At 45.7% G+C, this 25,000-nt stretch overlaps 2 protein-coding genes across 2 annotated transcripts in view; both read left to right on the top strand.

The window, feature by feature from the left end:
* Positions 1-6,548, top strand: part of cfap65 (cilia and flagella associated protein 65) — a 47,490-nt gene extending 40,942 nt beyond the window's left edge. Inside the window, exons 29-33 of the mRNA XM_063213020.1 lie at positions 77-321; positions 2,017-2,169; positions 2,526-2,876; positions 4,582-4,728; positions 6,203-6,548. Coding sequence (XP_063069090.1) covers positions 77-321; positions 2,017-2,169; positions 2,526-2,876; positions 4,582-4,728; positions 6,203-6,305 — 999 coding nt within the window. The 3' untranslated portion in view covers positions 6,306-6,548. The remainder of the gene's footprint in view (positions 1-76; positions 322-2,016; positions 2,170-2,525; positions 2,877-4,581; positions 4,729-6,202) is intronic.
* Positions 6,549-7,005: 457 nt separating this feature from the next.
* LOC134461526 (melanoregulin-like) overlaps positions 7,006-25,000 on the top strand; it is a 21,794-nt gene continuing 3,799 nt past the window's right edge. The window contains exons 1-2 of the mRNA XM_063214425.1: positions 7,006-7,238; positions 7,887-8,142. Coding sequence (XP_063070495.1) covers positions 7,165-7,238; positions 7,887-8,142 — 330 coding nt within the window. The 5' untranslated portion in view covers positions 7,006-7,164. The remainder of the gene's footprint in view (positions 7,239-7,886; positions 8,143-25,000) is intronic.

The following is a 25,000-nucleotide window of genomic DNA, read 5'->3' on the forward strand; positions in this document are numbered from 1 at the left end:
AATAAAGGGATTTTAAAAGTCAAAGTCTCTCTCTCTCCCCCCCTCTCTCCCCTTCTCTCCTCCTCTCCTCCACTAGACTCTGCCCCCCATCCGCATCATCAGCAGTAGCGTGTTAGCGGGGGGTGCGTCGGAGGCGAGGAGGAGTCGCGCTGAGCGTCGTGCGGAGCGGGAGCGGGCGGCGTCGGCTTCTTCCCAGGTGTGGCGGCGTCCCCTGCCCCCCCAGCCCATGCTCCTGCACCTGGGCCTCACCGCGCGCTCACACTCCCTCCTGGAGTACCAGACCTTCTTCTCCACACAATTCAGCAGGCACCACATACACACGTAAGCTATTTACGTTCGAGTTATGCAGGGCTGATAGTATTCAGGCTCCATACCTGATTTCAGGCTTGACAGAGTTTGCGAAAATAAAAACATTGATAATAATTAGCCATTAGGTTATTCTTATCTCAGAAAGTGTTACAGGTTCAGGCTTGAATAATGGTCATACACAGGCTATTGAAAGTTTGAATAATGTGTGAAAATAGGCCTACGTTACGTCACTATGCAGTATCTTGTCGTCGTCGTTAGAGCAGGGAAAAAAGTTCAGGGTCAGGATTTTTTTTCACTATCACCCCTGGTTATGTGTTATGTAAGGGTTAACGTTCGGCGAGAAGGTCGCTACCGTGGAATAGCAGCACGACAGAGAGAATCTTTAGACCCCGACGCGGAGCGGAGTGCTTATTATATGGATATACTTAAATGATTCACACATGGCGGGGACATTTCTTTAGGCCTATTTAATGTTAAGTCTATTATAGTTTTTAATGTCAAAAGATTGTTGCTGCGCAAAAACAAAACAGTGCCGTTGTGGAACACCGCTAGGCAACAGCTAGGTAGCCAGGACAACAGGTGTTGTCTATCACAGCAGCTGATTAGAGTCTTGTTGAAAAGTCGCTTTAGCAGTGAAAAGTCTTGTTGCCATTGACAGCGGTCTGTTATAGACCAACCCGTCCGTTATCGAAAAATAACAGACGTGCGAACGTTGGGGAGCCCCGTTGAAATGAATGGAGCATTCGACCGATGACGTCACACCATATAATAAGTAAGGGTTAACGTTCGGCGAGAAGGTCGCTACCGTGGAATAGCAGCACGACAGAGAGAATCTTTAGACCCTGACGCGGAGCGGAGGGGTCTTGTTCTCTCTGAAGTGCTGCTATTCCACAAAGCGACCGACTCGCCGAACGTTAACCCGCTTATTATATGGATATACTTAAATGATTCACACATGGCGGGGACATTTCTTTAGGCCTATTTAATGTTAAGTCTATTATAGTTTTTAATGTCAAAAGATTGTTGCTGCGCAAAACAAAACAGTGCCGTTGTGGAACACCGCTAGGCAACAGCTAGGTAGCCAGGACAACAGGTGTTGTCTATCACAGCAGCTGATTAGAGTCTTGTTGAAAAGTCGCTTTAGCAGTGAAAAGTCTTGTTGCCATTGACAGCGGTCTGTTATAGACCAACCCGTCCGTTATCAAAAAATAACAGACGTGCGAACGTTGGGGAGCCCCGTTGAAATGAATGGAGCATTCGACCGATGACGTCACACCATATAATAAGTTAGTAGTAATGTACAGTTCTGCACAGTGCAATGTACAGTAATGCACTGTCTGAAGAAATAACGTAAATCAGTAAAAACAGAAGACAAACTAAGTCTTTCGCTGCGCTATTGCTATGAGAAGGGGATCATGCAAAAGGTAAATGCCCTGATTTTCTCTACCCCTGACTATCTCAGCTGTGAGCCATAGAAATGCATACGATTTCAAACTGTGACTACAAAGTTATTAAAGTGGATTTCATTCATTGTTCGGCAAGATTCATTACACCTACATTATCACTGAAGGATAATAGGTCCTTTCATGGTATAGAGAGAGAAACGTAATTTCAATTTCCTTGTATGACCTGTGCATATGAAGAAACTGACAATAAAAGCTGACTTTACTTGACTTGACTTGACTTGACTTGACTTGATGTGTCTAGGCTGAAGGAGCCCAGGGCTGTGTCCTCGGCTGTGTCAGCTGACCAGGAGAGCCCCGCCCCTCAGGAGAAGAGCCCCGCCCCTCAGGCCCTGCCCTCACTCACACGCTGCCCTGAGATGGATATCATCACACACACACTCACCTCCATCATCAGGTAAACACACACACACACACACACACACACTCACCTCCATCACCAGGTACACACACACACACACACCTCCATCACCAGGTACACACACACATACCTTCATCATCAGGGACATACACACACACGCACACACACACTCACCTCCATCATCAGGTACACGCACACGCACACGCACACGCACACGCACACACACACACACACACACACTCACTCACAAACACGCACACACACTTATACATGTTTAGCTTTGTTTTAACAACACTGTACCGCCATACACTCAGATGTTTTGCTTCTTCTGTCTTGAAATGCATGAACGTGACCCCCGACCCCTGCCCCCTGACCCTCTTCCTGACCTCTAGGAGCCTGCTGGATGACCCCCAGTTCCACCGCACCATCTCCAGCCACCAGGACGAGCCCGTGCCCTACTTCACCCAGCTGCGACCCCCGACACCGCCCCCGTCGCCACAGCAACGACCTTCCTCCCCCTCCCCCTCCCCCTCCTCTCCCTCCCCATCTCTGGGCCCCAGCCCCCAGCCGGCCTCCCCACCCCCATCGGCTTCGTCACCTCCTCCTCCTCCTCCTTCTCCACCTACGCAGTCCGAATCCTGCGGCCCCAACAAGGTGGGCTGGGCTGAGGCGGCGAGAGAGCAGGGCTCCCAGAATACACTGCACAAGGAGCAGCAGAAGGGTGTGGAGGAGGCCATACGCAGGTGTGTTCACCCTAATAATGATGATGATAATAATAATAATAATAACTATTTGTATATCACAAGAGTGCAGAGGAGCACTGCACTTTCTGTGTATTACACTGCCCTGCCAAACTTTGGTCAAAATAGTGTTTTGTCAAAATTGAGTTGAGACTTGAGTCTTTTGACAAAGCCTTATGGTCCAGATGTTTCCCGTTTTAGCAATATTTTTATGTCAACTTTGCAGTAACTACAATATCCAACATTTAACAATATCCAGTGCTTAATTTGTCAAGTGGGAGGTCCCGGAGCCCAGAGGATGGGTGGCTCCCCCCGAGGGAGGGTCTGTGATGTCTTTCCCTGAGGTTACATCCAAGGTTCCGGAGCTCACATTTGAGGTTCCGGAGCTAGCTCCCCCTTGCTCCCCCTCAAATTAAGCACTGACAATATCCAACACTTACTGCACGTTGCCTCTGTAGGGCAGTACATTAATATATTATGGCATTATTTCATGAATTTATGAATGCACATCTTTGAATTTTTCAGTGATATGAGTAAAAGTATCAGTAGTAGTAGTATGAGAGGTAATAACTGATGAACTGGTGAACTGTGTTGAGGCCATTAAGCACTGGATGTCAAACAACTTTTTGCAACTAAATGACAGCAAGACTGAAGTTGTAATTTTTGGATCCCCAAAATCAATTCCCAAAGTTACTGGCTACTTATCTCACCTCTCCTCCTTTGTTAAGCCATCTGCCAAAAGCCTGGGGGTAATCTTTGATTCGGACATGTGTTTTAGAAACAGATTAATTCTGTTATTAAAAGTAGCTTCTAAGAGTAATCACCCGGCTCAAGCCCTCACCTTCCTTTCAAGATTTTGAAACAGTAATCCACGCCTTCATAACATCTCGGCTGGATTACTGCAATGCCCTTTACTTTGGCCTCCCTCAATGCCAGCTAGCTCGACTGCAGTTGGTCCAGAATGCTGCGGCCAGGCTTTTATCAGGCACAAAGAAGTATGAACACATCTCCCCTGTCCTCTCCTCTCTCCATTGGCTCCCCATTAGTTTTAGGATTCAATTGAAAGTTTTACTTTTGGTTTTTAAGGCACTTAATGGTCTGGCCCCTACTTACATCTCTGACATGCTTCAGCACCGCTCCGCTCCCACGTCCCTTCGATCTGCCGACAAAAGTCTCCTCCACGTTCCCCGGTCCCGCCTCAAAACCAGGGGGGACCGTGCATTTGCTGTGGCAGCTCCTCGTCTCTGGAATACTTTGCCCCCTGACATCAGATCTGCTCCTACAACCACTACTTTTAAATCCAGACTTAAAACTCATTTCTACATATTTCTACATACTTATTTTTCTTTACCCATGTAATTTTATCTTATTCACTGAGGCCTTTTGTATCTTATGTGTTTTTAATCAAATTCTTAGTATTGCTTAATTTTAGTATTTTAGTCTGACACTGTACAGCACTTTGGTCAGTTCTTGCTGTTTAAATGTGCTTTATAAATTAAACTTACTTACTTACTTACTAATAATGATGGTTTTGTGTGTGTGTGTGTGTGTCTGTGACTGTGTGTGTGTGTGTGTGTGTGTGTGCGTGTGTGTGCGTCTGTGTCTGTTCGTGCGTGCGTGCGTGCGTGTGTGTCTGCATGTGTGTGTGTGTGTGTGTCTGCATGTGTGTGTGTGTGTCTGCATGTGTGTGTGTGTGTGTGTGTGTCAGGCTGCCTGAGTTTGGGGAGCTGGTGGAGGACGTGCTGCTGAACACGCTGCAGAACCTGATGATGGAGGCCCACCAGGGGGAGCTAGTGCTCACCGCACGCCCACGCATCATCGCCCTGCCCCCCGTCACACCACCACCCTCAAGCAGGTAACAACCCCCCCCCCCTCACCGCACGCCCACGCATCATCGCCCTGCCCCCCGTCACACCACCACCCTCAAGCAGGTATACCCCCTCTCCTCTCCTCACCGCACGCCCACGCATCATCGCCCTGCCCCCCGTCACACCACCACCCTCAAGCAGGTATACAGCCCCCCCCCCTCTCCTCACCGCACGCCCACGCATCATCGCCCTGCCCCCCGTCACACCACCACCCCCACGCCGGTGAGACCCCCCACGCACGCATCATCGCCCTGCCCCCCGTCACACCACCCCCCCAAGCAGGTAACACCCCCCCCCCCCTCTCCTCACCGCACGCCCACGCATCATCGCACTGCCCCCTGTCACACCACCCCCCCAAGCAGGTAACACCCCACCCCCTCTCCTCACCGCACGCCCACGCATCATCGCCCTGCCCCCCGTCACACCACCACCCTCAAGCAGGTGAGACCACCCCCTCTCCTCACCGCACGCCCACGCATCATCGCCCTGCCCCCGTCACACCACCCGCCTCAAGCAGGTCAGAATACACCCCCCCCCCTCAACACACACACCACCCTCCTCAAGCAGGTATACACCCCCCCCCCTCTCCTCACCGCACGCCCTCGCATCATCGCCTTGCCCCCCGTCACACCTCCACCCTCAAGCAGGTATACATCTCCCCCACGCATCATCGCCCTGCCCCCCGTCACACCCCACCCTTAAGCAGATCAGAATACCCCCCCTTACACAACCACCCTCACTGAAGTGAGGTCAGAATATCCCCCCCCCTTACACCACCACCATCAAGCAGGTCAGAGAATACCCCCCCCCTCTCATCATCGCATCATCGCCCTGCCCACTGTCACACCACCCCACCCTCACTCAGATCAGAATACCCCCCCCCACACACACACCACACCACACCACCCCCCTCACTCAGGTCAGAATACCCCCCACACACACCAACACACACACACACACACACACACACACACACACACACACACACACACACACACACACACACACACACACACCTTGTGTCTGTATATGTACACAGTGAATTAAGGATGCACCGATACACATTTTTTTCACTTCCGACCCGATCCCGATATCTAAATTTGGATATCTGCCGATACTGATAATAGTCCGATCCAATACCAAAATCACATATATGCATGGGTTTCAACTTGAGGTAGGCCCAAGCAGACTATTTGGTCAGAAAAGGGAGTCAGAAGAACAGGAAACCAATTAATAAGCAAAAAGTAACAATCGAATCCTGAAATCTAATATGCAAGTGTTATGATTTCAAATTAACATTGTACCTGACCGAATGTCTGTATCAGGAATATTCCGATCTGATCCAAAGTTTGAAATATGTTGATATCTGAATCCGATACCAATACACCGATACCGATATCCCATCCCTAATGTGAATGGCTCTGCTGGTTTGCTGATGTCTTGTGTCCTCCTGACCTGCAGGAGGCGTAGTGGGTGCCCGCGGAAGATGTCCAGAAGCTCTCCTCCTCCTCCTTCAGACTCTGCACTCAAGGACAGCCAGGGGACAGTCGCCAAAGCAGACTAGGGAGAGGCCCCCAAACCTGCCCCCGGCCCCCGGGGGACCCCCTTTACTTCCAGCACGAGAACCCAAAGAACTGACCCCCCTACCCACTACCCTCCCCCCACCTGGCACTTTCACACTCTGGACTCTTTTTTATATTCTTGTCACATGAAATAAATGGAAGCACACCTTATGTTCACTCATGGATGTGAGCGGATTGATTTTTTTTTTTTCAATAAATGAAATAATATGCATGATGTGAAGTTTAAGATCCTGTATTGCATTGTTTTATAACAATTAATTGTGACATTTTATGAAAAGAATAATCACTGTGTATACCCACTGGCAGCACTATGAAAAAATGAAAACAATAACTATTCTTCATGAAAGTAGCAGAACTCAAGTAGCAGAACTCAAGTGCATTACTTGCCTTGAAGTACAGTAAGTGAGTAATTTAATCCTGAATGAATGAAGTCATGCTGATAGCGGAGGACTACACGCCTTCTGAACCACAGCAGGACATACGCATAAGAAGATTAAAAAGTGCAGAGTAATGAGGAAGGCAGTAGTGTTTTTTCTGGACCTGTAAGCAGCAGTCACTGAGTTACTTGCACAAAAGAAAGCTGAGATCGTCGTCACATGCCCAATTTGGCAACTAGCTGTACAGGCACACACTCACGGCCCCCCTCCCCCATAACAGCCTCACTCACGGGGTGGGCTGCTGTCTGGAGTGAGTGAGACAGCTCAGCTCTGCATTTGGCAGTGAACTAACGCTCTGGGAAGTTAAGTTCGTCCCGTCCTGCCTTCTCCAGGAATGCCAAGCCAGGAGAGCGGCTGCTGAGAGTTGTGCTTAGCGGCGCAACGTTTTTCCCCCGTGCGTCCAATGGGTCTGATTTATGCGTGTTGCCGCACGAATTGGGATGGCGGTGATAAAGAGGAGAAGAGCGCTATTTTACAGTGAGTAGCCACGCATTTCAAGCAGCCTGTACTTTCTTTCAGTATGTTTGTAGTTTGAGCTTGGTGGAGATAGAAGCATATAGCTGACTAAGACTGTGGTTTGTAAATTGAATTCAAGTTACCATAGTATATTCTATAGGCCTATATGGTGACAGAATTGGTTGGAAAGCGTAGGAAGGACTATTTAATTGTGATCAAGGACGTGGACTGAGCAACCAACGATAGGCTGCTGCGTCCAATTAAGTCTGAATGCCTGTCCATTGCGAGCAAACTGATTGTCAACTGTTGACCATGACGTTGTGCGCGTTTGTGTAGGTCTAATGTTTGCTTAGTTATAGGAAATGATTGTATGATTTAAGTTTATTCAAAGCTGAGTATGTGGAACAGCCTACATGAGGCATAGGCCTATACTGTAGTTTTAAGCTGCTAGAATCAAATACTAACAGTTGTTTGAATATAATGTAATATAACATCAAGTCATATCATATAATATCATATATTATAATATAATATCTGAGTCATACTTTCTAAATTAAGTATATAAATATAGTTTTTCTTCACATTTCACTGAGCTTATGCTGCATGCTGTAAGCTTTGATTATCCTATCACATCACATTACATCCCATTACATCCCATTCCTCTGCCAGGCATGAAGCCATCAACTACCAAGAGCTGCCGGTGCCCATCATCCTGGCTGAAGAAGAAGACTCCCGGGGGGCCAACGACTCCATGATGATGGGGGGGGACCTGTCTCAGGAGTTCCTGTCCGTCTCGCAGGAAGGGGACATCCTCATCCCCCCCCGCTGGAGCACCCCCCGCTCCTCCACCAACACCGACCCAGAGTCAGACGAGGAGCTGCAGGCCTTCATACACATGAGGAACCAAACAGACAAGGCATCAGAGGTACTGAGTACTGCTGTGTAGTGTTCTCGTATTACTGTAATGTAATGAAATATAATATAATATAATGTAATATAATATAACATAATATAATATAATATAGCATAATATAATATATAATATAATATAATATAATATAATATAATATAACATAATATCATATAATATAATATAATATCATATAATATAATATAATATAACATAATATCATATAATATAATATAATATCATATAATATAATATAATATAACATAACATAATATAACATAATATCATATAATATAATACAGGAACCAGACTGACAAGGCCTCAGAGGTACTGAGTACTGCTGTGTAGTGTATTGGGATTGCTGTAATATAATGTTATATAATATAATAGAATAGAATAGAATAGAATAGAATAGAAAATGATATAATATAATATAATATAATATAACATATTACAGGAACCAGACTGACTAGGCATCAGAGGTACTGAGTACTGTAGTGTAGTGCTATGGTATTACTGTAATATAATATAATATAACATAATATAATATAATATAATATAATATAATATAATATAATATAATATAATATAACATAATATCATATACTATACTATACTATACTATGCTATACCATACTATAATATAATATAATATAATATAATATAATATAATATAATATAATATAATATAATATAATATAATATAATATAATACAGGAACCAGACTGACAAGGCATCAGAGGTACTGAGTACTGCTGTGTAGTGTATTGGGATTGCTGTAATATAATGTTATATAATATAATGTCATATCATATCATATCATGTAATATAATATAAATACACTATAATATAAACTTACTTTAATATAATATAATACAGAAACCAGACTGACAAAGGTCAGAGGTTCAGTACTGTGTAGTGTTATGGTATTACTTAAAGGATAACTTCAGTCAATTTCAACATGCAGTTCTAATGCTCACACTACCCTGGATTTTTTTTTCTTCAGCCTTTTTTCTTCTGAGATCCTGGTCATTGTAATGGGGGCAGCTGTTTGTTTACATTTCAAAAATAAACATCTTGCTTTATTCCCAAAAAACATCCGAAAGGTTATGCAACATCAGCAGACAACTAGCAAGAAGCGATACCTTTGGGGAAAATATTTGGTGTAGGCCTATGTTAAGAATTTTTAAAATGTAAACAAAAGCTGCCCCCATTAGAATAGCTCAGATCTCGGAAAGGGCTGAGCCGAAAAATGCAGCATCAGCGGGTACTGACAAGTCAAGGGTAGCGTGGGCAATACAACAGCATGTTGAAAATAGCTGAAGTGGTCCTTTAATATTGCGCTGTAACAGCGATGGCTCAGTACAAGTTCATTAACCCCTTTGCACAGAGCCATCTTACAGTCACCAAAATAATAATGACCAAGTCTTAATCTGTTGCTCAAAGGGATATGCCACCCCCAGGTCAAATTGAAGGTCTCAATAAATCCAGCAAATGTATTCACTTTCGCCTAAACCTTTCAATGGTGATGGCAGACTGCAGCTATTACGAGAAACCAAGCTATGGTCTGTGCTGATAGATGTGGATAATGTCTGGGTCGCCAGGGAAAACGCTTCCACACACTTATTTAAGTCTCAGGACTGTGGGGAAACCCTAGCCTGATTATCATCGACATTCAAATCTCTTCGAGACTTGGTCTGGCCTAGAGCATAACAAATAGCATTTCCCAAACAGCAGCTGCATTGCTGACCAGCCTCCCTTGCATTGCTACTGGTTGATTGGTTCCTGACAAAGTGGGTGGCCCAGATTTTTCGGGAGATCAGAAACGATGTTTACATCGCTCTTGGCCTGAGTAGAAACAACTCAGAAGGTGTTGAATCACTAGGAGGGCATTGCCTGGCTAGGGAAAACCTCAATTTGGGAATTAATGTTACTTGCACAGACTAACAGCTCTTAACAGTACATGCTTTCCCATGTGCTCTTGTGTTGTGTTATCTACCCACCCTGGCATAAGGTAAGGTAAGGTTTCACAAGGGTCAGTTTAGGCCTACCGCTCATCACATCCATGCAGGGCCGGATTAAAGCAGAGGCTAGATATGGCTGCAGCCTAGGGCCCCCCACCTGCCAGGGGCCCCTGATAGGCCAAAAGTGAAAAAATGCAGAATTGTGACAATATTCAATATTGAAAAATGTATCTGTTGTGTTCAGTATACTGCCCTACACTCTTAGAACGCAGTAACTCTGAAAACGGCAAACTGAGAAAAAAGGCTTCAAAGTTTTCCATATGGCGCGACAACTGTGTTGTCGGTAAATTGGTGGTGACACTTCCTGGTAATGCTTGTTTAGGATAGGAATTTAATGCACACAAAAAAAAAACCCAAAAAACAACATTTATGTGTCTTTTTGCCACAAAAAACAGAGTTACTGCGTTCTTGGCTGGTATTACTGCCACAAAATGGAGTTACTGCAGGAGTTACTGCGTTCTTAGCTTGTATTACTGTCTACTCCCAAACCAGTCCCATTGGAACGTGCAGCAGTAACTCGCCGACTTACTGCTTTTTGGGTCATTTTTGCACTTTCAAAAGGAGTTTTCTCCAAAACGGGACGGTGTTGGACCACCATTTTTGGACACAAGACAAATGAGGTAGTTTAGAACCGATTTCCGATATAACATTTTTTTCGACCATTTTGAGTTACTGCGTTCTAGTATTGCACGGCAGTATACTTGTTATCCTTAATTCTAAGGTCATTATTATGACACTGTCTATGTAATTTATCGCGAAATTTGCCATTCTGGTGGGGGCCCACAGCAACCTGTAGCCTATGGGCCCCAGACCATCTTAATCCGGCCTTGCATCCATGGATGACAGGATGGCTGCAGTGGTTAAGTTGTTTTTGTATTTTCAGGATGGCTACAGTGGTAAAGTTGTTTTCGTATTTTCTGAGGCTCCTTCCTGGTAGAGTGCTGTAGTTCTTAGTAGAGTATTGGTAGAATATTGGTGTGTGTGTGTGTGTGTGTGTGTGTGTGTGTGTGTGTGTGTGTGTGTGTGTGTGTGTGTGTGTGTGTGTGTGTGTGTGTGTGTGTGTGTGTGTGTGTGTCTGTGTGTGTGTGTGTTTCAGAAATAGAGAGAGAGAGAGAGTGAGAGTGTGTGTGCACGCGTGTGTACGTGCACGTCTGTATGTGTGCATGTGTGAATTTGTGTGTGCGTGCGTGCGTGTGTCCATCTGGTCTCCCGTAACGTAATCATGTCATCAGGCCTGTTGCTGTGGGTTCTTCCCGTGTGAGTCTCTATGGAGCTTCTGTTCCTGCTGCAGGTCTACTAGGCCCCGTCTAACAGCTGTCCCTCTGTGCCCCCCCTCCCCACCTCTCCTGCATGGACATTTAATCAGTGCTGGACTGGGACCCAAACGATGCCCCATGCATGTTTGGCATAGACCACCAGCTCCTCACACAGCCCCCTCTATTTTTCTATGATTTTATGATCGGCTCAGACCATTGTCTATATTCTAAAAAGCAATCAATGGGCTGGGCTGCCCCATCTTAATGGTGGGCCGGTCTCTAAAGGCAAAAAAACAACACCACCAAAAAAAAACCCCCACAAAAAACGCATCGGCCCCCTGACAACTGTCGGCCCACCGGGAAAATGCCCTGTATGCCAGATTACCAGTCCAGCCCTGCATTCAATTACATTAGAGTGTGATGGCTCTGGAAGGCATGATGGAAAACAAGCCTACAGCATAGCAGTGCAGGGGGGCAGGGGGGCAGGGGGGGCAGAGACGCAGGGTAGGAGCTCCTGCATGTGCCTCTGGTGAGGTGAGATAGGTGTCCATTTGATCACAGGAGATGGACTCAAGAGTGATGACAGGATCAGACATTCAGCGAGGGTTAATGTGGTTAAAAATGCTCGGGAGGTATGTAGGCCTTGAGCCAGAAGCCAAAAATTGACCTCTCGCAATCGAACGGGTGGGCAAGTTCTAATCTGTTTTTTTTACTTCTTGGACATCTCAAGTTAACAGTTTGGCATGATAACCATTGCAAACAGGTAGCTTTTTGGTAGTTATCATGTGTTGAAATGGTGGACCAGTAAAATGGAAATGTGAAAAATCGGTATTGTGGTTCTTTGTTATTATGTAGTTTGTTGACCACACAGGGTGCTTAAATGACCTCAGGGATGCTTTCCCTTCTATCAGGACCCTACAGGAGTTGTTAGACCACACTAATAGGCTAATAGAATCACCTCAGCAATATGTGAATGACAAAATGTGATAAAATATGAAATCCGTTTTTGTTTTTATTAAGCTTATTATTATTACATTTCCCCCAACAGTAAAACAAAAACAAAACACATAATGAACAAACACATACTAACATGTGATAACCATACTGTACATTAACATGGCATGATAACCATTGCAAACAGGTAGTTAGTGAATGATCATGCATTGAAATGGTGGACCAGTAAAACGGAAATGTGAAAACTGTATTGTTTTTTGTTATTATGCAGTTTGTTGACCACACAGGGTGCCTACATTTCCTCAGGGATGCTTTCCATTCAATGGTGGATTTCATTTAATTGCCAGTTGTGAGATTAAATTCATGAATAATTTTGTTAATAAACAATAATTCTTGTATATATTTTAAAACAACTGTTCTGTTTCACTCAAGAAAGGCTGCCAGACGGCTAGCCCAAGGGGCTGGAATATAATCCGCGCATGCGCGAGTTCTGAGGTACATATATCAAAACTTTATCACGTGAGTGTGCCGCGCTACTGTACACAGTATATAAGTCCCAGCGCGGCATACTTCGTCCTCTTTAATCCCTCACGCGATCTGATAAGGTACGAATTGATACTGGTAACGAGGTGCCTACTGGCAGTTAGCTGTCCGAGAGCTTGTGACTACTGTTGCCCCTCTCCAGGCTATCGTTATCAGGCTATTATCCCCGCCTTATTAAAAGTGTGCTATCGCAGCTTATAGTAACGGTGGCTTCTCCCTGTAGCTTGTGCTTTCGCATGTGAAGCTACTCTCGTGGAATCCCGAGGCGCATATCCACCTGAAATTCAACTTGAGGTAAGTAATCTGTTGTTGTGGTTTGCTCTAGGGAGGAAAGAGATTACAGAGACATCTCTCTAGCTATATCTCTAATGTTGCTACGGGCACCTTTCGGCGCCGTTCAGTAGCTCACTGTGATTCTGCCGCCACTCTCCCTCTATCGAGCGAGTTGCTTGCGTGCATGAACTCTCCTGCAGGACGGCCGCGACTCTTCCTCTGTCGGGGAAGTTACTCGCTGGGCTTGTTGGTTCCGCAGTGGAATAATTATTCCTGTGTAACAAACTGCCGCCACTCTCCCTCTATCGAAGGAGTTGCTTGCGTGCATGTTATACTCCAGCTGCCTCATCTGACGTGATCTCGTGCTGCGCAACTCTCGGTACCGACAATCTCATTCTCGGTACCGGTGAGAGATCAACGCTGGTACCAGAGTCGGTACCGAGGGTGATTAGTGCTGCTACTGGAGTGTGAGACCCTTAGTACCCACCTCCAGCTGCCTCATCTGACGTGATCTCGTGCTGCGCAACTCTCGGTACCGACAATCTCATTCTCGGCACCGGTGAGAGATCAACGCTGGTACCAGAGTCGGTACCGAGGGTGATTAGTGCTACTACTGGAGTGTGAGACCCTAAATACCCACCATCTCTTGCACCTCTGCTGGAACCATATCTGGTACCAGGCAGTAACGATGCTATCAGGTTCATGCCTAAAGTCAAGGTGTGACTGAAATCATAATAATAACTAACTGGGGAAGAAATAATAATTAAAAATAAATAATAATAAAAAAAATTAAAAAAAAATTAAAAAAAAGCCAGTGGAGGATGGTCATACACTGTGTGTGATGTGTCTCATTCTCGGTACCGGTGAGAGATCAACGCTGGTACCAGAATTCAACTTGAAATTCAACTTGAAATTCAACTTGAGGTAATTAATCTGTTGTTGTGGTTTGCTCTAAGGAGGAAAGAGATTACAGAGACGTCTCTCTAGCTATATCTCTAATGTTGCTACGGGCACCTTTCGGCGCCGTTCAGTAGCTCACTGTGATTCCACTTGACGTGATCTCGTGCTGCGCAACTCTCTGTACCAACGATCTCATTCTCGGTACCGATGAGTGATCTACGCTGCCTGCCTGCATGTTATAGGCTACTCCAGCAGCCTCACATGACGTGATCTCGTGCTGCGCAACTCTTGGTACCAACAATATCATTCTCGGTACCGATGAGTGATCAACGCTGGTACCAGGGTCGGTACCTAGGGTACCTAGGGTAATTAGTGCTGCTACTGGAGTGTGAGACACTTAGTGCTCACCATCTCTTGCACCTCTGCTGGAACCATATCTGGTACCAGGCAGTAACAGTGCTATCAGGTTCATGCCTAAAGTCAAGGTGTGACTGAAATGATAATGATACTTAATGATGAAGTAATAATAATAACAATAATAATATTTATATATTTTAATATAAGTTTAAAAAAAAAAAAAAAAAAAAGGATGCCTGGATTCCAGAACTGTTCTAATTGCAACAGTAGAATGCCAGTGAAAGATGGACATACACTGTGTGTGACATGTCTGAGCCCTGATCATGCACTAGCTTTAAAGGCAGGGAGAGCGGTCTCCCCTTCTCATCACATACTCTACTGAGTAAGGTGAATAAGGCTACATGAGATAATACACCACAGCCCCATTAGGGCCCGAGCACCAGGCTGCGCCATCAGGCACAGAGTGCCAGGTGGCCCCTTCAGTGCAGCCTGCAAGGGTGTCACCACAGCAGCTGTTAAATGTCTCGATGTGGAGATGCCTGCAATACCTGACGCCCAGCCGTCTCGGTCTAATAGAAGGAGGGAGGCTGCAAACAAGCCAAGCACCCTCCCTGACCTCCCGGACTTTGTCAAGGAAATGACGACTGTGTGGGAGCAACTAGAGGCAGCTACCCCTATGCGACAGTGGGCACAGTTTGCCAGAATCCATGGAGCGGATAATGTTGGTTTTTGGCAACTATTTCGCGATGGATGACTCTATTGCTGCTCTCGTCCTCCCTCCTACAGCTCTTGTGGGGTAGGACCCTCCATGCCCGAACAAACAGTGTCGCACCACTGATAAATGGCCGAAAAAGTCATTCTACAATGCGTCCTTTGGGGCACACCTTATGAACACAACATCTTTACTCATGTTGTACCAGATGGAGTTTATTGAAGACCTCTCAGCCGCCCCTGCTCAGGGACTGGTGGAGGAGTTTAAAAAGGTCTTTGAAATCCTTTTGCACCTTGCCAAGGGTGCAGCACACTCTAGTGGGAGATCCATTGCTTCACTGTGGATGGCACAGAGGCACCTGTGGCTGGCTCAGTTGAAGTTGCCCAAGCAGGACAGGAGCAGGCTCATGGAGCTACCTCTTACCCCTGGCGTTGCCTTTGGACCCGGAGCAGCTGACATGCTCCACCGGGCCAAAGAGTCTAGGGTGTCAAAGAAGGAGTGGGAGTAACTGTTGCCAAGGCCCCCTCCACCCAAGCAGCATCGGCCTGATAAGGGCTATTCAGGTAACCCCGGTGTGCCCCTCCCAAAGAGCTGCCCCAATATGCAGAGACATGGGCAAAAACAACCGGCGCAGGTTTCCCCCTTTGCAAGCCGCCGGCCTGGAAACCCTGCTAGGCCTTATAGGCCTCGGCAGCATGATGACCACAGACCAGTTCTGCCGCCCCGCAGCCTTCTTCCACACATTCAAGTGGCCCTGCCGCACATTTTCTCCCACACTCAATTGGAGGTGTGGGAAATGTGTTCTCCCAGTTCTTGGGTTGTTTCAACGGTAAGGTTTGGTTACCGGCTACAGTTCAGGCGCAGCCCACCCATGTTCAAGGGTGTTCTTGTTTCTCATCAGCCAGACCCAGAGCGGCAGCTGGCCTTACAGAGGAGATAAATACTCTGTTAAGGAAAGGAGCAATGAGGGAGTTAAGTCGCAACGAACGGCGGAGTGGCTTTTATTTGAGCTACTTCCTAGTTCCGAAACTAGATGGTGGATTCCGTGCAATAAGTTACTGGACCTAAGGCCACTAAACCAGTATTTACGCCCGTTGCATTTCAAATGCTNTCACTATCCCAAATCTGTCAATCGATTCAGTGCGGGGATTGGTTCACGAGTATAGGCCTCAGAGGTGCCTATTTCCACATTGCAGTCCACCCTGCTCATCGCCAGTTTCTCCGATTGTGTTGGAGGACAGAACTTTCGAGTTCAACGTCCTTCCCTTCGGCCTGTTCCATTCACAAAATACATGGACACAGCCTTGAGCCTGCTGTGTCAGAGGGGCGTCAGAGTCAATTATCTATCTCAATTACGACTGGTTAAATTTTTTTTCCCAGTAGAGTCAGCAGGCAGGGCAGGACACAGCAATGGTAATGGAATACTTGCAAATGTTGGGCCTGTCTCTCAATTCAGACAAGAGCCAACTGCCTCCCTCACAACAAATCACCTTCCTTGGAGTGAAACTGGACTCTGACGATGGTGGCATGTCTCTCGGATCAGAGGGTTATTGCCCTGAAACAATGCCGGTCACAGTTCATGGGACGGAGGAATGTGCATGCTCACCAGTGTCAGAGGTTGCTGGGCCTCATGGCTGCTGCATCCTAGGTGGTACGCCTTGGCCTTCTAGATATGGGTCCAGTGCAAAGTGGTACCTGCCCAAGTACACCCAGTACTGGACAAGGGAAAATCTGTCCCTCTGCCACCTGTGTGCCTATGAGCCCTCCAATAGTGGGCCATACCCCAGAATTTGTGCAGAGGTGTACGACTAGGCAGAATCTACCAGCGCAAAAGTTCTGACCACAGACGCATCGCTGTCAGGCTGGAGGGCAGTCTTGAATGGTGTAGGAGCCAGAGGAGTGTGGCGCCCACCTTGGAAAACTGCCCACATAAATATTCTTGAGTTGAGACAGATATATCTTGCCCTCCGGCACTTTTTGCCAGTACTCCAGAACAAGAGTGTCTTCATTCGAACAGACAACATGTCGGCCATAGCATATGTGACCGCCAGGGAGGCCTGAGGTCCCAGGCGTTACGCAACATGGCCCGGGAACTCCTCCTCTAAGCGGGCACTCGACTCCACTCGATCAGAGCAGTGCACCTGCCGGGCACTCTGAACACAGCAGCATACCTGCTGTCAAGGGGTAAGCCACACCCAAGTGAATGGCGATTGCACCCGGAAACAGTGCATCTGATCTGGGTTCATTTTGGGAAGGCACACAGCGATCTTTTCGCCTCAAGGGAGTCGGCCCACTGTCCACTCTGGTTTTCCTTAAACCAAGACGACGCACCACCGGGGGTGGACGATCTTCCCCCCTCTCTCCATGATTCCTGGAGAAGACCAGGAAGGAGAACCTGAGAGTTGTCTTAATGGCTCCATTTCGCCCCCAGGTGCCATGGTTTGCAGAGATTCAGACCCTCCTCTTGAGCATCCCATGGCAACTCCCATTGCGCAAGGGGAGAGTTGTGGCACCTGACACCAGCCACCCTAAATCTGTGGGTCTGGCCGTTAGAAGGGACACCCTCCTCGCTCGGAGGTTGTTATTCTCAGTTACAAGAACCTTGCAGTGTGCTAGGGCCCCATCGACAAGAGCCTTGTACTCTTAAAGATGGGCAGCCTTCAAAGCATGGTGCGAACAGTGGCATGAGTGCCCCCGGTCCTGCCCTCTAGCTTCAGTCCTGGAATTCTTGCAAAAGAAACTTGGTGAAGGCAAGTCCCATTCAAAGCTAAAGCTTTTTCTCTCTGCAATATCCGCCTGCCATGAGCGAGTAGATGGCAAAACGCTCTGAGCTAATCCTCTGTCTATCCAATTCATGAGAGGAGCTCAAAGACTGCGCCCAAGGAGGCTTCAATCTGTGCCGCCATGGCAGCTCCACATTGTCCTCAGTGCTCTGGCGAAGCCCCCATTGGAGCCCGTTGGGAGTATCGACCTAAAATGGCTGTCTCAGAAGGCGATTTTTCTTATCGCCATCACCTCAGCGAAGCGTATTGGAGAGCTACATGCGCTGTCCATTCATCCTGACTGCTTCCATGTTTCAGCCAGAAGGCACCGGTGTGGTCCTACGCCCTAATACAGACTTTATGCCGAAGATTCTTTCAACACAGGATCTCAACCAGGCGATTGTGTTGGACTCCTACCGCCCTCCTAACTCTGAGCCACCTCATGGTCGCTCCTGAAGGGAGTCCTTTTACAAGAAGTTTGCCCGGTGGCCTGCTGGGCTTCACCGTCGATCTTCACAAGGTTCTATAACCTCAACATGTTATCTCCCACATCCTTTGGGAATTCGGTTCTAAGTTTGTGACAGATGGTCACATATTCGGCTGTGTTTAACTTGAGTTCTGTTAACCAGTCACTCTAGCCCTGTTGGCATGTGGACATTCAATAAGGGTTTTGACTCTTGCATTGTCCAGTGTCTTTATTCAATTGTCGTATGGTTGTCCGCCGCGACGTTTGGGCATACATATTCCAGCCCCTTGGGCTAGCCGTCTGGCAGCCTTTCTTGAGTGAAACAGAACGTTGGGTTACGGATGTAACCTTGGTTCTGTGAAGGAAAGAAAGGCTGCCAGACTTCGTCGTCGCTCTGGACTTCGCGTTCAGGATTTTTATGAGGACGAAGTATGCCGCGCTGGGACTTATATACTGTGTACAGTAGCGCGGCACACTCACGTGATAAAGTTTTGATATATGTACCTCAGAACTCGCGCATGCGCGGATTATATTCCAGCCCCTTGGGCTAGCCGTCTGGCAGCCTTTCTTTCCTTCACAGAACCAAGGTTACATCCGTAACCCAACGTTTTCAGGCTGCGCTGGTACTCCCTCAGCTTGAGTCCTTGGTGTGTGCTCTACTATTCCCAGCCAGTTACTTGCAACTCTATTGTGTACCATCTGTGGGCTGTCGGACTAATGGTATGGGGCCGGCGGGCCCTAGATAGTCATCCAATAGATTAGTCCAAAATATATAATTTATGTTAAATGGTAAAAACACACAATTTCCCTTCATGTCTGACAGATTTTCCCCTTTATTTCAATTTTGCCTACCTCAGAATTTACTCAGACCTCAAGGTAGATTCAAATGTAAGTAAAATACTTTGGCCAAACTGTAATTTGGGTAGAAGTAAAATCACCTATTTTAATAACTACTTTGGACTCAGTTACTCATCAAAGTACTCAATTACAATAATTTGAGTAAATGTAATTAGTTACTTTCCATCCCTGGAGGCTATGGAACTTTTGTATGAGGTGGCGCCTTGTCAGTATACTGTACTTAAGTACTACTTATTACTACTGAAGTGTTTTTGGGAAACTCAGCCGAAGACAATATTATAAGAGTTACCAGCAGGGACAGCCAGATGAAGGTAGATAACTGAGCAGAAGGAGACAAATGCAAGCAGACTCATGCTGTCCACTGCATCTGTCAGGCACAGACACACAGCCAATGCCACACCAACACACATGCACATTATGTGTTTTCTCTGGGTTTCTGGTAATGTGTTGTCTGGCGGCAAACGCCAGACTATATCGTCTAGCAGTTCGAAAAGAACGTGCAAGGCAGCATGGGTACTCCCAGGCTAGGTAATGTGTGGAATGATCAAAATTTTAGAATAGCATAACATGTGAATCTAGAAATCATCACTTATTTTCACATAGTAAATGTACTTTCATTACCAGACACTGAAGCAGCAACTGTAAGGGAATGCAACTCATCATTTTTTTATTCTTAATAATGTAATCGTGAAACATGTAATCTGTTATTCCCCATTACTGGCCTGCCCTCTGGACTCGGAAGGCTTTGAAGGTGAGGTGATCCCTCACCCCTCCTACTTTAAGTGCAGAGCGGGTCAGTCTGTTGATTTGGGAGTTTATTTTTACTATTTCCAAACACAAGTGATTGCATCATTGGCATGCACAGATCTAGGAACGGACTTGGTGGTTCTAAAGCAACAGCCCCTTTGCCGTACTGGACGAAAAAAGTTCCTTTTTTTTCTTTTTTTGTCACAATGTGGTCCATATTGGCATGATCATCTATGGTAACGATTCTTGAGATCAAAAGCATGTGACAATTCACCTTGATCTAACATAGCATAATAGAAGGGTTGGGACTCTAACTTATGTCTCAAGGGCCGTTTACGGCCCCTGATGTAATTTTAATCTTATGCAGTTTCACATGGAATATGACATGTTTTGTAAAGAACTGTTAGAAATTTAATTTGCAATACAATTAAATTATGTTTTCAGGGGACCTAGTGAAGGTGAGGTCTGTTGTGAAGGTGTCCACCTTCAATATAGGCCTAACTGCAGGGGGAAATCCTGGTTTGTGTTCATAGTACAGCCCTTTATAAAAATTGAAGTGGCCCTCGAATGAAAACGGCTCCCCACTCCTGCTCTGGCAAGGCAACTGGAAGTTCCACATGCCCCCCGCCCCCACCTTGAGCACCTGCCCCCCAAAATGTCTTTGCATGCCACTGGATTGTATAGTGTAGTACACTCTCAACAACAGCATGGTAAAAAAAGTGACTTTATCCTTAGTCTATGTAAAGAGTGCAGTCTTTGTCTACATATCAAATTTGGGTGTGTATGTAAAATAGCTCACATTTAAGTACATTACACTTTGTGTGGATAATGAAACACAACTTTCAAGAAAACTTGTAATACAAAACCCACCTGTATTGTTATGTAGATGATAAACTGGGAAAATTGTTGTATTTTTGTACCCAATCTACCAGTATTTTCTCGCTTGGGAAATAAACACTAATTTTTTAATGAAAAGTCAGTGAAAATGGGGGCCTGAACTAAATTAAGTGGGAAATCTGTGTAACGTGCCCTTTAAACTATCTAAGAATTTTGTAGAACAACTTTTCCTATAAATATATTTACCTCACAGTCATTTTTACTTTCAATTTATCAAGATATTAGCAAATTAGCCTAGGCGTTTTTAGTGTAAAATGGTTCAAATAAGAAATGCATGATAAATATGATAAAGCTACTGTTCTGCAAAGGTTATCATACCAATTCATAAACTAGACATATATATCAATATTAAAATACCAACAAGACTTTGCCCACCCTTTCGATTGCGATCGGCGGTCTGGCTCATGGACTAATGTGCACTGGAACTGGATATAAAAGAGTAGGTGTGGGTTGGAAATACGTGTGGGTTGCACGAGGGAGTATCTCTCTCTCTCTCTCCATTCCATGGTCAAAGATATCTCTACTGTGGAGGTGGATGGGGGGCGGGACTGCCATGGTCAGAGTAGTTTTGATTGAGGAACTCAACTACAACGACATCAAGTCTTTATGCTACAACGTGTTGCAATTCTTGAAATCGGAACATTGTTGTAATTTGACAACGACTAGCCGCCAACTTTTTTGCCTGCAAGTTGCTGTAAATTAGATAGTAAAGTTTTTTTTGTTGTTGCAATGCACACACATTTTCTCTCCTTGAAATGTTGTGATGGGTGCACTACTGTCAAGAAAGAAGTAGGAAGGCCATAGTGTCTATGCTTTTGTGACAGAGGTCATCTTGCACCTGTTCACCCCCCTCGGGGATCGAACGTGCGACCTCGTCAACTACAACGGTCCGGCAATGGGAGACACAGTACGATACCGCTGGGCCAAGAGACTAGTCTCTCGGCCCAACGGCACGAGACTGTATGAGGCTATCGGAGGGAGGTTTTACCAACGTTCCACGCCAACTCTGCTAGTTAGCCTCTGTTACACGTTATCACTGTGTGATAACCCACTAAGATGCCTCTGTGATGACTTATGCTGCCCAGGTAGCTGAGGTAGCTGAAGAAGATTCGCCATGAATTCACTTTATTCGCTCTGTACGTGAAATTGAGGTTTTATTTAGTTAATTACATAACGGGTCTACGGTATACACTTTGATGTCCTCCGACTGTACAGTGGCTCAACTGTGGAGACTCTGTGTGTGTGTGTGTGTGTGTGTGTGTGTGTGTGTGTGTGTGTGTGTGTGTGTGTGTGTGTGTGTGTGTGTGTGTGTGTGTGTGTGTGTGTGTGTGTGTGTGTGTGTGTGTGTGTTTTCCATGTAGTAGCCATATTGAATTAGGCCAATTAAGGCGTTGTCCAGCTAATGTCTGAATGGACCTCCTGATGTGACTTTGTGAAGCTGTTACTCTACTCTACTCCACGTTGGGTTCTTACTTTGCTGTTTGGTATTTACTCAAGAATAGAATTGAATGGCCGTAGACCTATAATGCCTGCCATTCTGCCTGCGTAATGCTGTAAACAGCACTGAAAAGATTTTACTACCATAGTACTGTGACATTTGAATAAGTCTATTCTTCTATTATCTATTAAAACGATGACTGATTTGTTGTATTTGTCAAGGAAATATAATTTGGTAATATCATATAACATTAAATGATTTTGACCTTCCCAGCAGCTACCATGAAATCAAATTGTATAAAAGAGGTACTTTGTATGAAAACTGCCTTCAAATGCATTTCATGGTGTTTTGGAAAAGAGCGAACCATTTACGACTACTGTTTATACTACATGTATATTGTATTAGCTCTCTGAGGCTCTCTTCCCTATTCCTTAGTGGGTGTTAAGTCAAGTAGATTACAGGTGAGGTCACATCATTGAATGGATGCATCAGTGACACTGTGTTCAGTCATCAAATCACTTGGTGTGGGCTGATCGTGCACGAGTTGCCATGGCAATGCATGCCTCCTTCCAATCACATACAGAACAAGACAGGAAGTGGTTGTTCTGAGCTATTAAATTGACCTGTAGCTATTTCTGTGTCTGTCCGTCTGTCTGTCTACCTGGCTATCTGTGTATTTATCCGTCTATATGTACAATATGTCTGTCTACATGTATGTCTGTAGATCTGTCTGTCTGTCTGTCTGTCTGTCTGTCTGTCTGTCTGTCTGTCTCTCTCTCTCTCTCTCTCTCTCTGTCTCTCTCTCTCTCTCTCTCTCTCTCTCTCTCTTTCTCTCCATGTTTGATGGCATTGTGTTCCTTTTGAATCTTTGTATCCTCAATGTCTCTTGTCAGTTTGTCTATACGTACTAAATGTCCTCCTGCCCTCTGAGTTAGAATTAACTTATTCTGCAGGTCTCTCTGTGGCAGTAAACACAGGCATGCACACACACAGACACAGACACAGACACAGACACACACACACACACACACACACACACACACACACACACACACACACACACACACACACACACACACACACACACACACACACATGAACGCACAAAAACACACACACTCAAACCACATATGCACGTCTTGTTTACACTTGACATTAGCGTCTGATCACCCGTTTCCAATCACTGTTCAAATTGACCTTTTGAAGGGAAGGGAGCCGCTACATCCAGCTGTGTGTGTGTGTGTGTGTGTGTGTGTGTGTGTGTGTGTGTGTGTGTGTGTGTGTGTGTGTGTGTGTGTGTGTGTGTGTGTGTGTGTGTGTGTGTGTGTGTGTGTGTGTGTGTGTGCCTGTGTGTGTGTGCGTGTGTGTGTGTGTGTGTGTGTGTGTGTGTGTGTGTGTGTGTGTGTGTGTGTGCGTGTGTGTTGTTTACCCTCTGCCTTACTCGCCAATTACTCTTGAATCAGATCAACTCTACATTGCTACTGGTCTCCATGAAGGCCTGCAGCCTGTGTATTCAGCTAGAGGAGGAAAACAGATGACATAACACTGAGGATGGATCACTATTCCTCATAAAATAGTAAACGTTTGTAGAAATGATCATTGTAGTAGAAATACCAATAGTTACAGTAGTCGTAATATAATAGTACTACTAGTGGTGCTCGTTGTAGAAATAGCCTTTGTTTACTAATAGTCTCATATAGTTCAGTTTTGTTTAGTTTAGTTTATAGACAGAAGTACAAACACAGCAATGTCCATCAAATGCATAATCTTGCAGGGTCCCTTTAAACTGTTAAAAAAATAAAATAAAAATAAAAAATACTACCCTATAGCAGGCACCTGTCACAAAGGTCAGGCACAGTCCTAACTCATTCTCCAAGCCATAAACTTACAGCAATGTCAGGTACGAGCGGCCTACACAACACTATACCAAGTGACATCAAAGCCAGGCTTCTGGCTATCTATGTCAGTAGCGTATCTTTACAAGGTTTACTGTTGTTCCCCACCAAGCTGATATCTGTTACACACAGTGACCTAAATATAGGAGACGCCTACGTTCTATTCATAAGTGAAGCAACGGCTGGGGGCGGCACACGAGACGATTTGTAGGCAGAACAAGGAAGCAGAGAGCCATTTACCTTAGCCCGGCGTCCCCTATATTTACATGTTGGTCAGTGCTTACACATGTATGGATGCTGAATCTTGGGAATGCAATGGAATAGAATGGACTGGAATGGAATTTAATGGAATGCACACATACCGGTGACTATCCGGATACCAGACACAATCACTCGGCTGTATTCACACTGAGGGAAGCTTGTGCTGGGTTACTGCCCTACACAGAAAGAATGCCCGTGTTAAATTTATGCTAAGTCTGGGAAACATTTGCCTGAAGATGTTACTATTACACACCTAACTAATACCGGCTCCCAAATGAACACCAAAAAAGTTTAAACACATGAGGCCCTGCCGGGGCCAAACGGTGGGGCACTCATCTACCATGCGGCTGGCCCTGGTTCGATTCCCGGTCCGGGTCCTTTGCCGGCCCTTCCTCGTCTCTCTCTCCCCACTCGCTTACTGTCACCACCTTCACTGTACTATCATAAAGTCAAAAAGACCAACAACAAAAAAAAGTTTTAACACAAAACAATATTCTGATGCTATTCTCTATTGATCTCGTTTTCATTCT

The sequence above is a fragment of the Engraulis encrasicolus genome, chromosome 13 (genome assembly GCF_034702125.1).
Source record: "Engraulis encrasicolus isolate BLACKSEA-1 chromosome 13, IST_EnEncr_1.0, whole genome shotgun sequence".
In the NCBI taxonomy this organism is placed as follows: domain Eukaryota; kingdom Metazoa; phylum Chordata; class Actinopteri; order Clupeiformes; family Engraulidae; genus Engraulis; species Engraulis encrasicolus.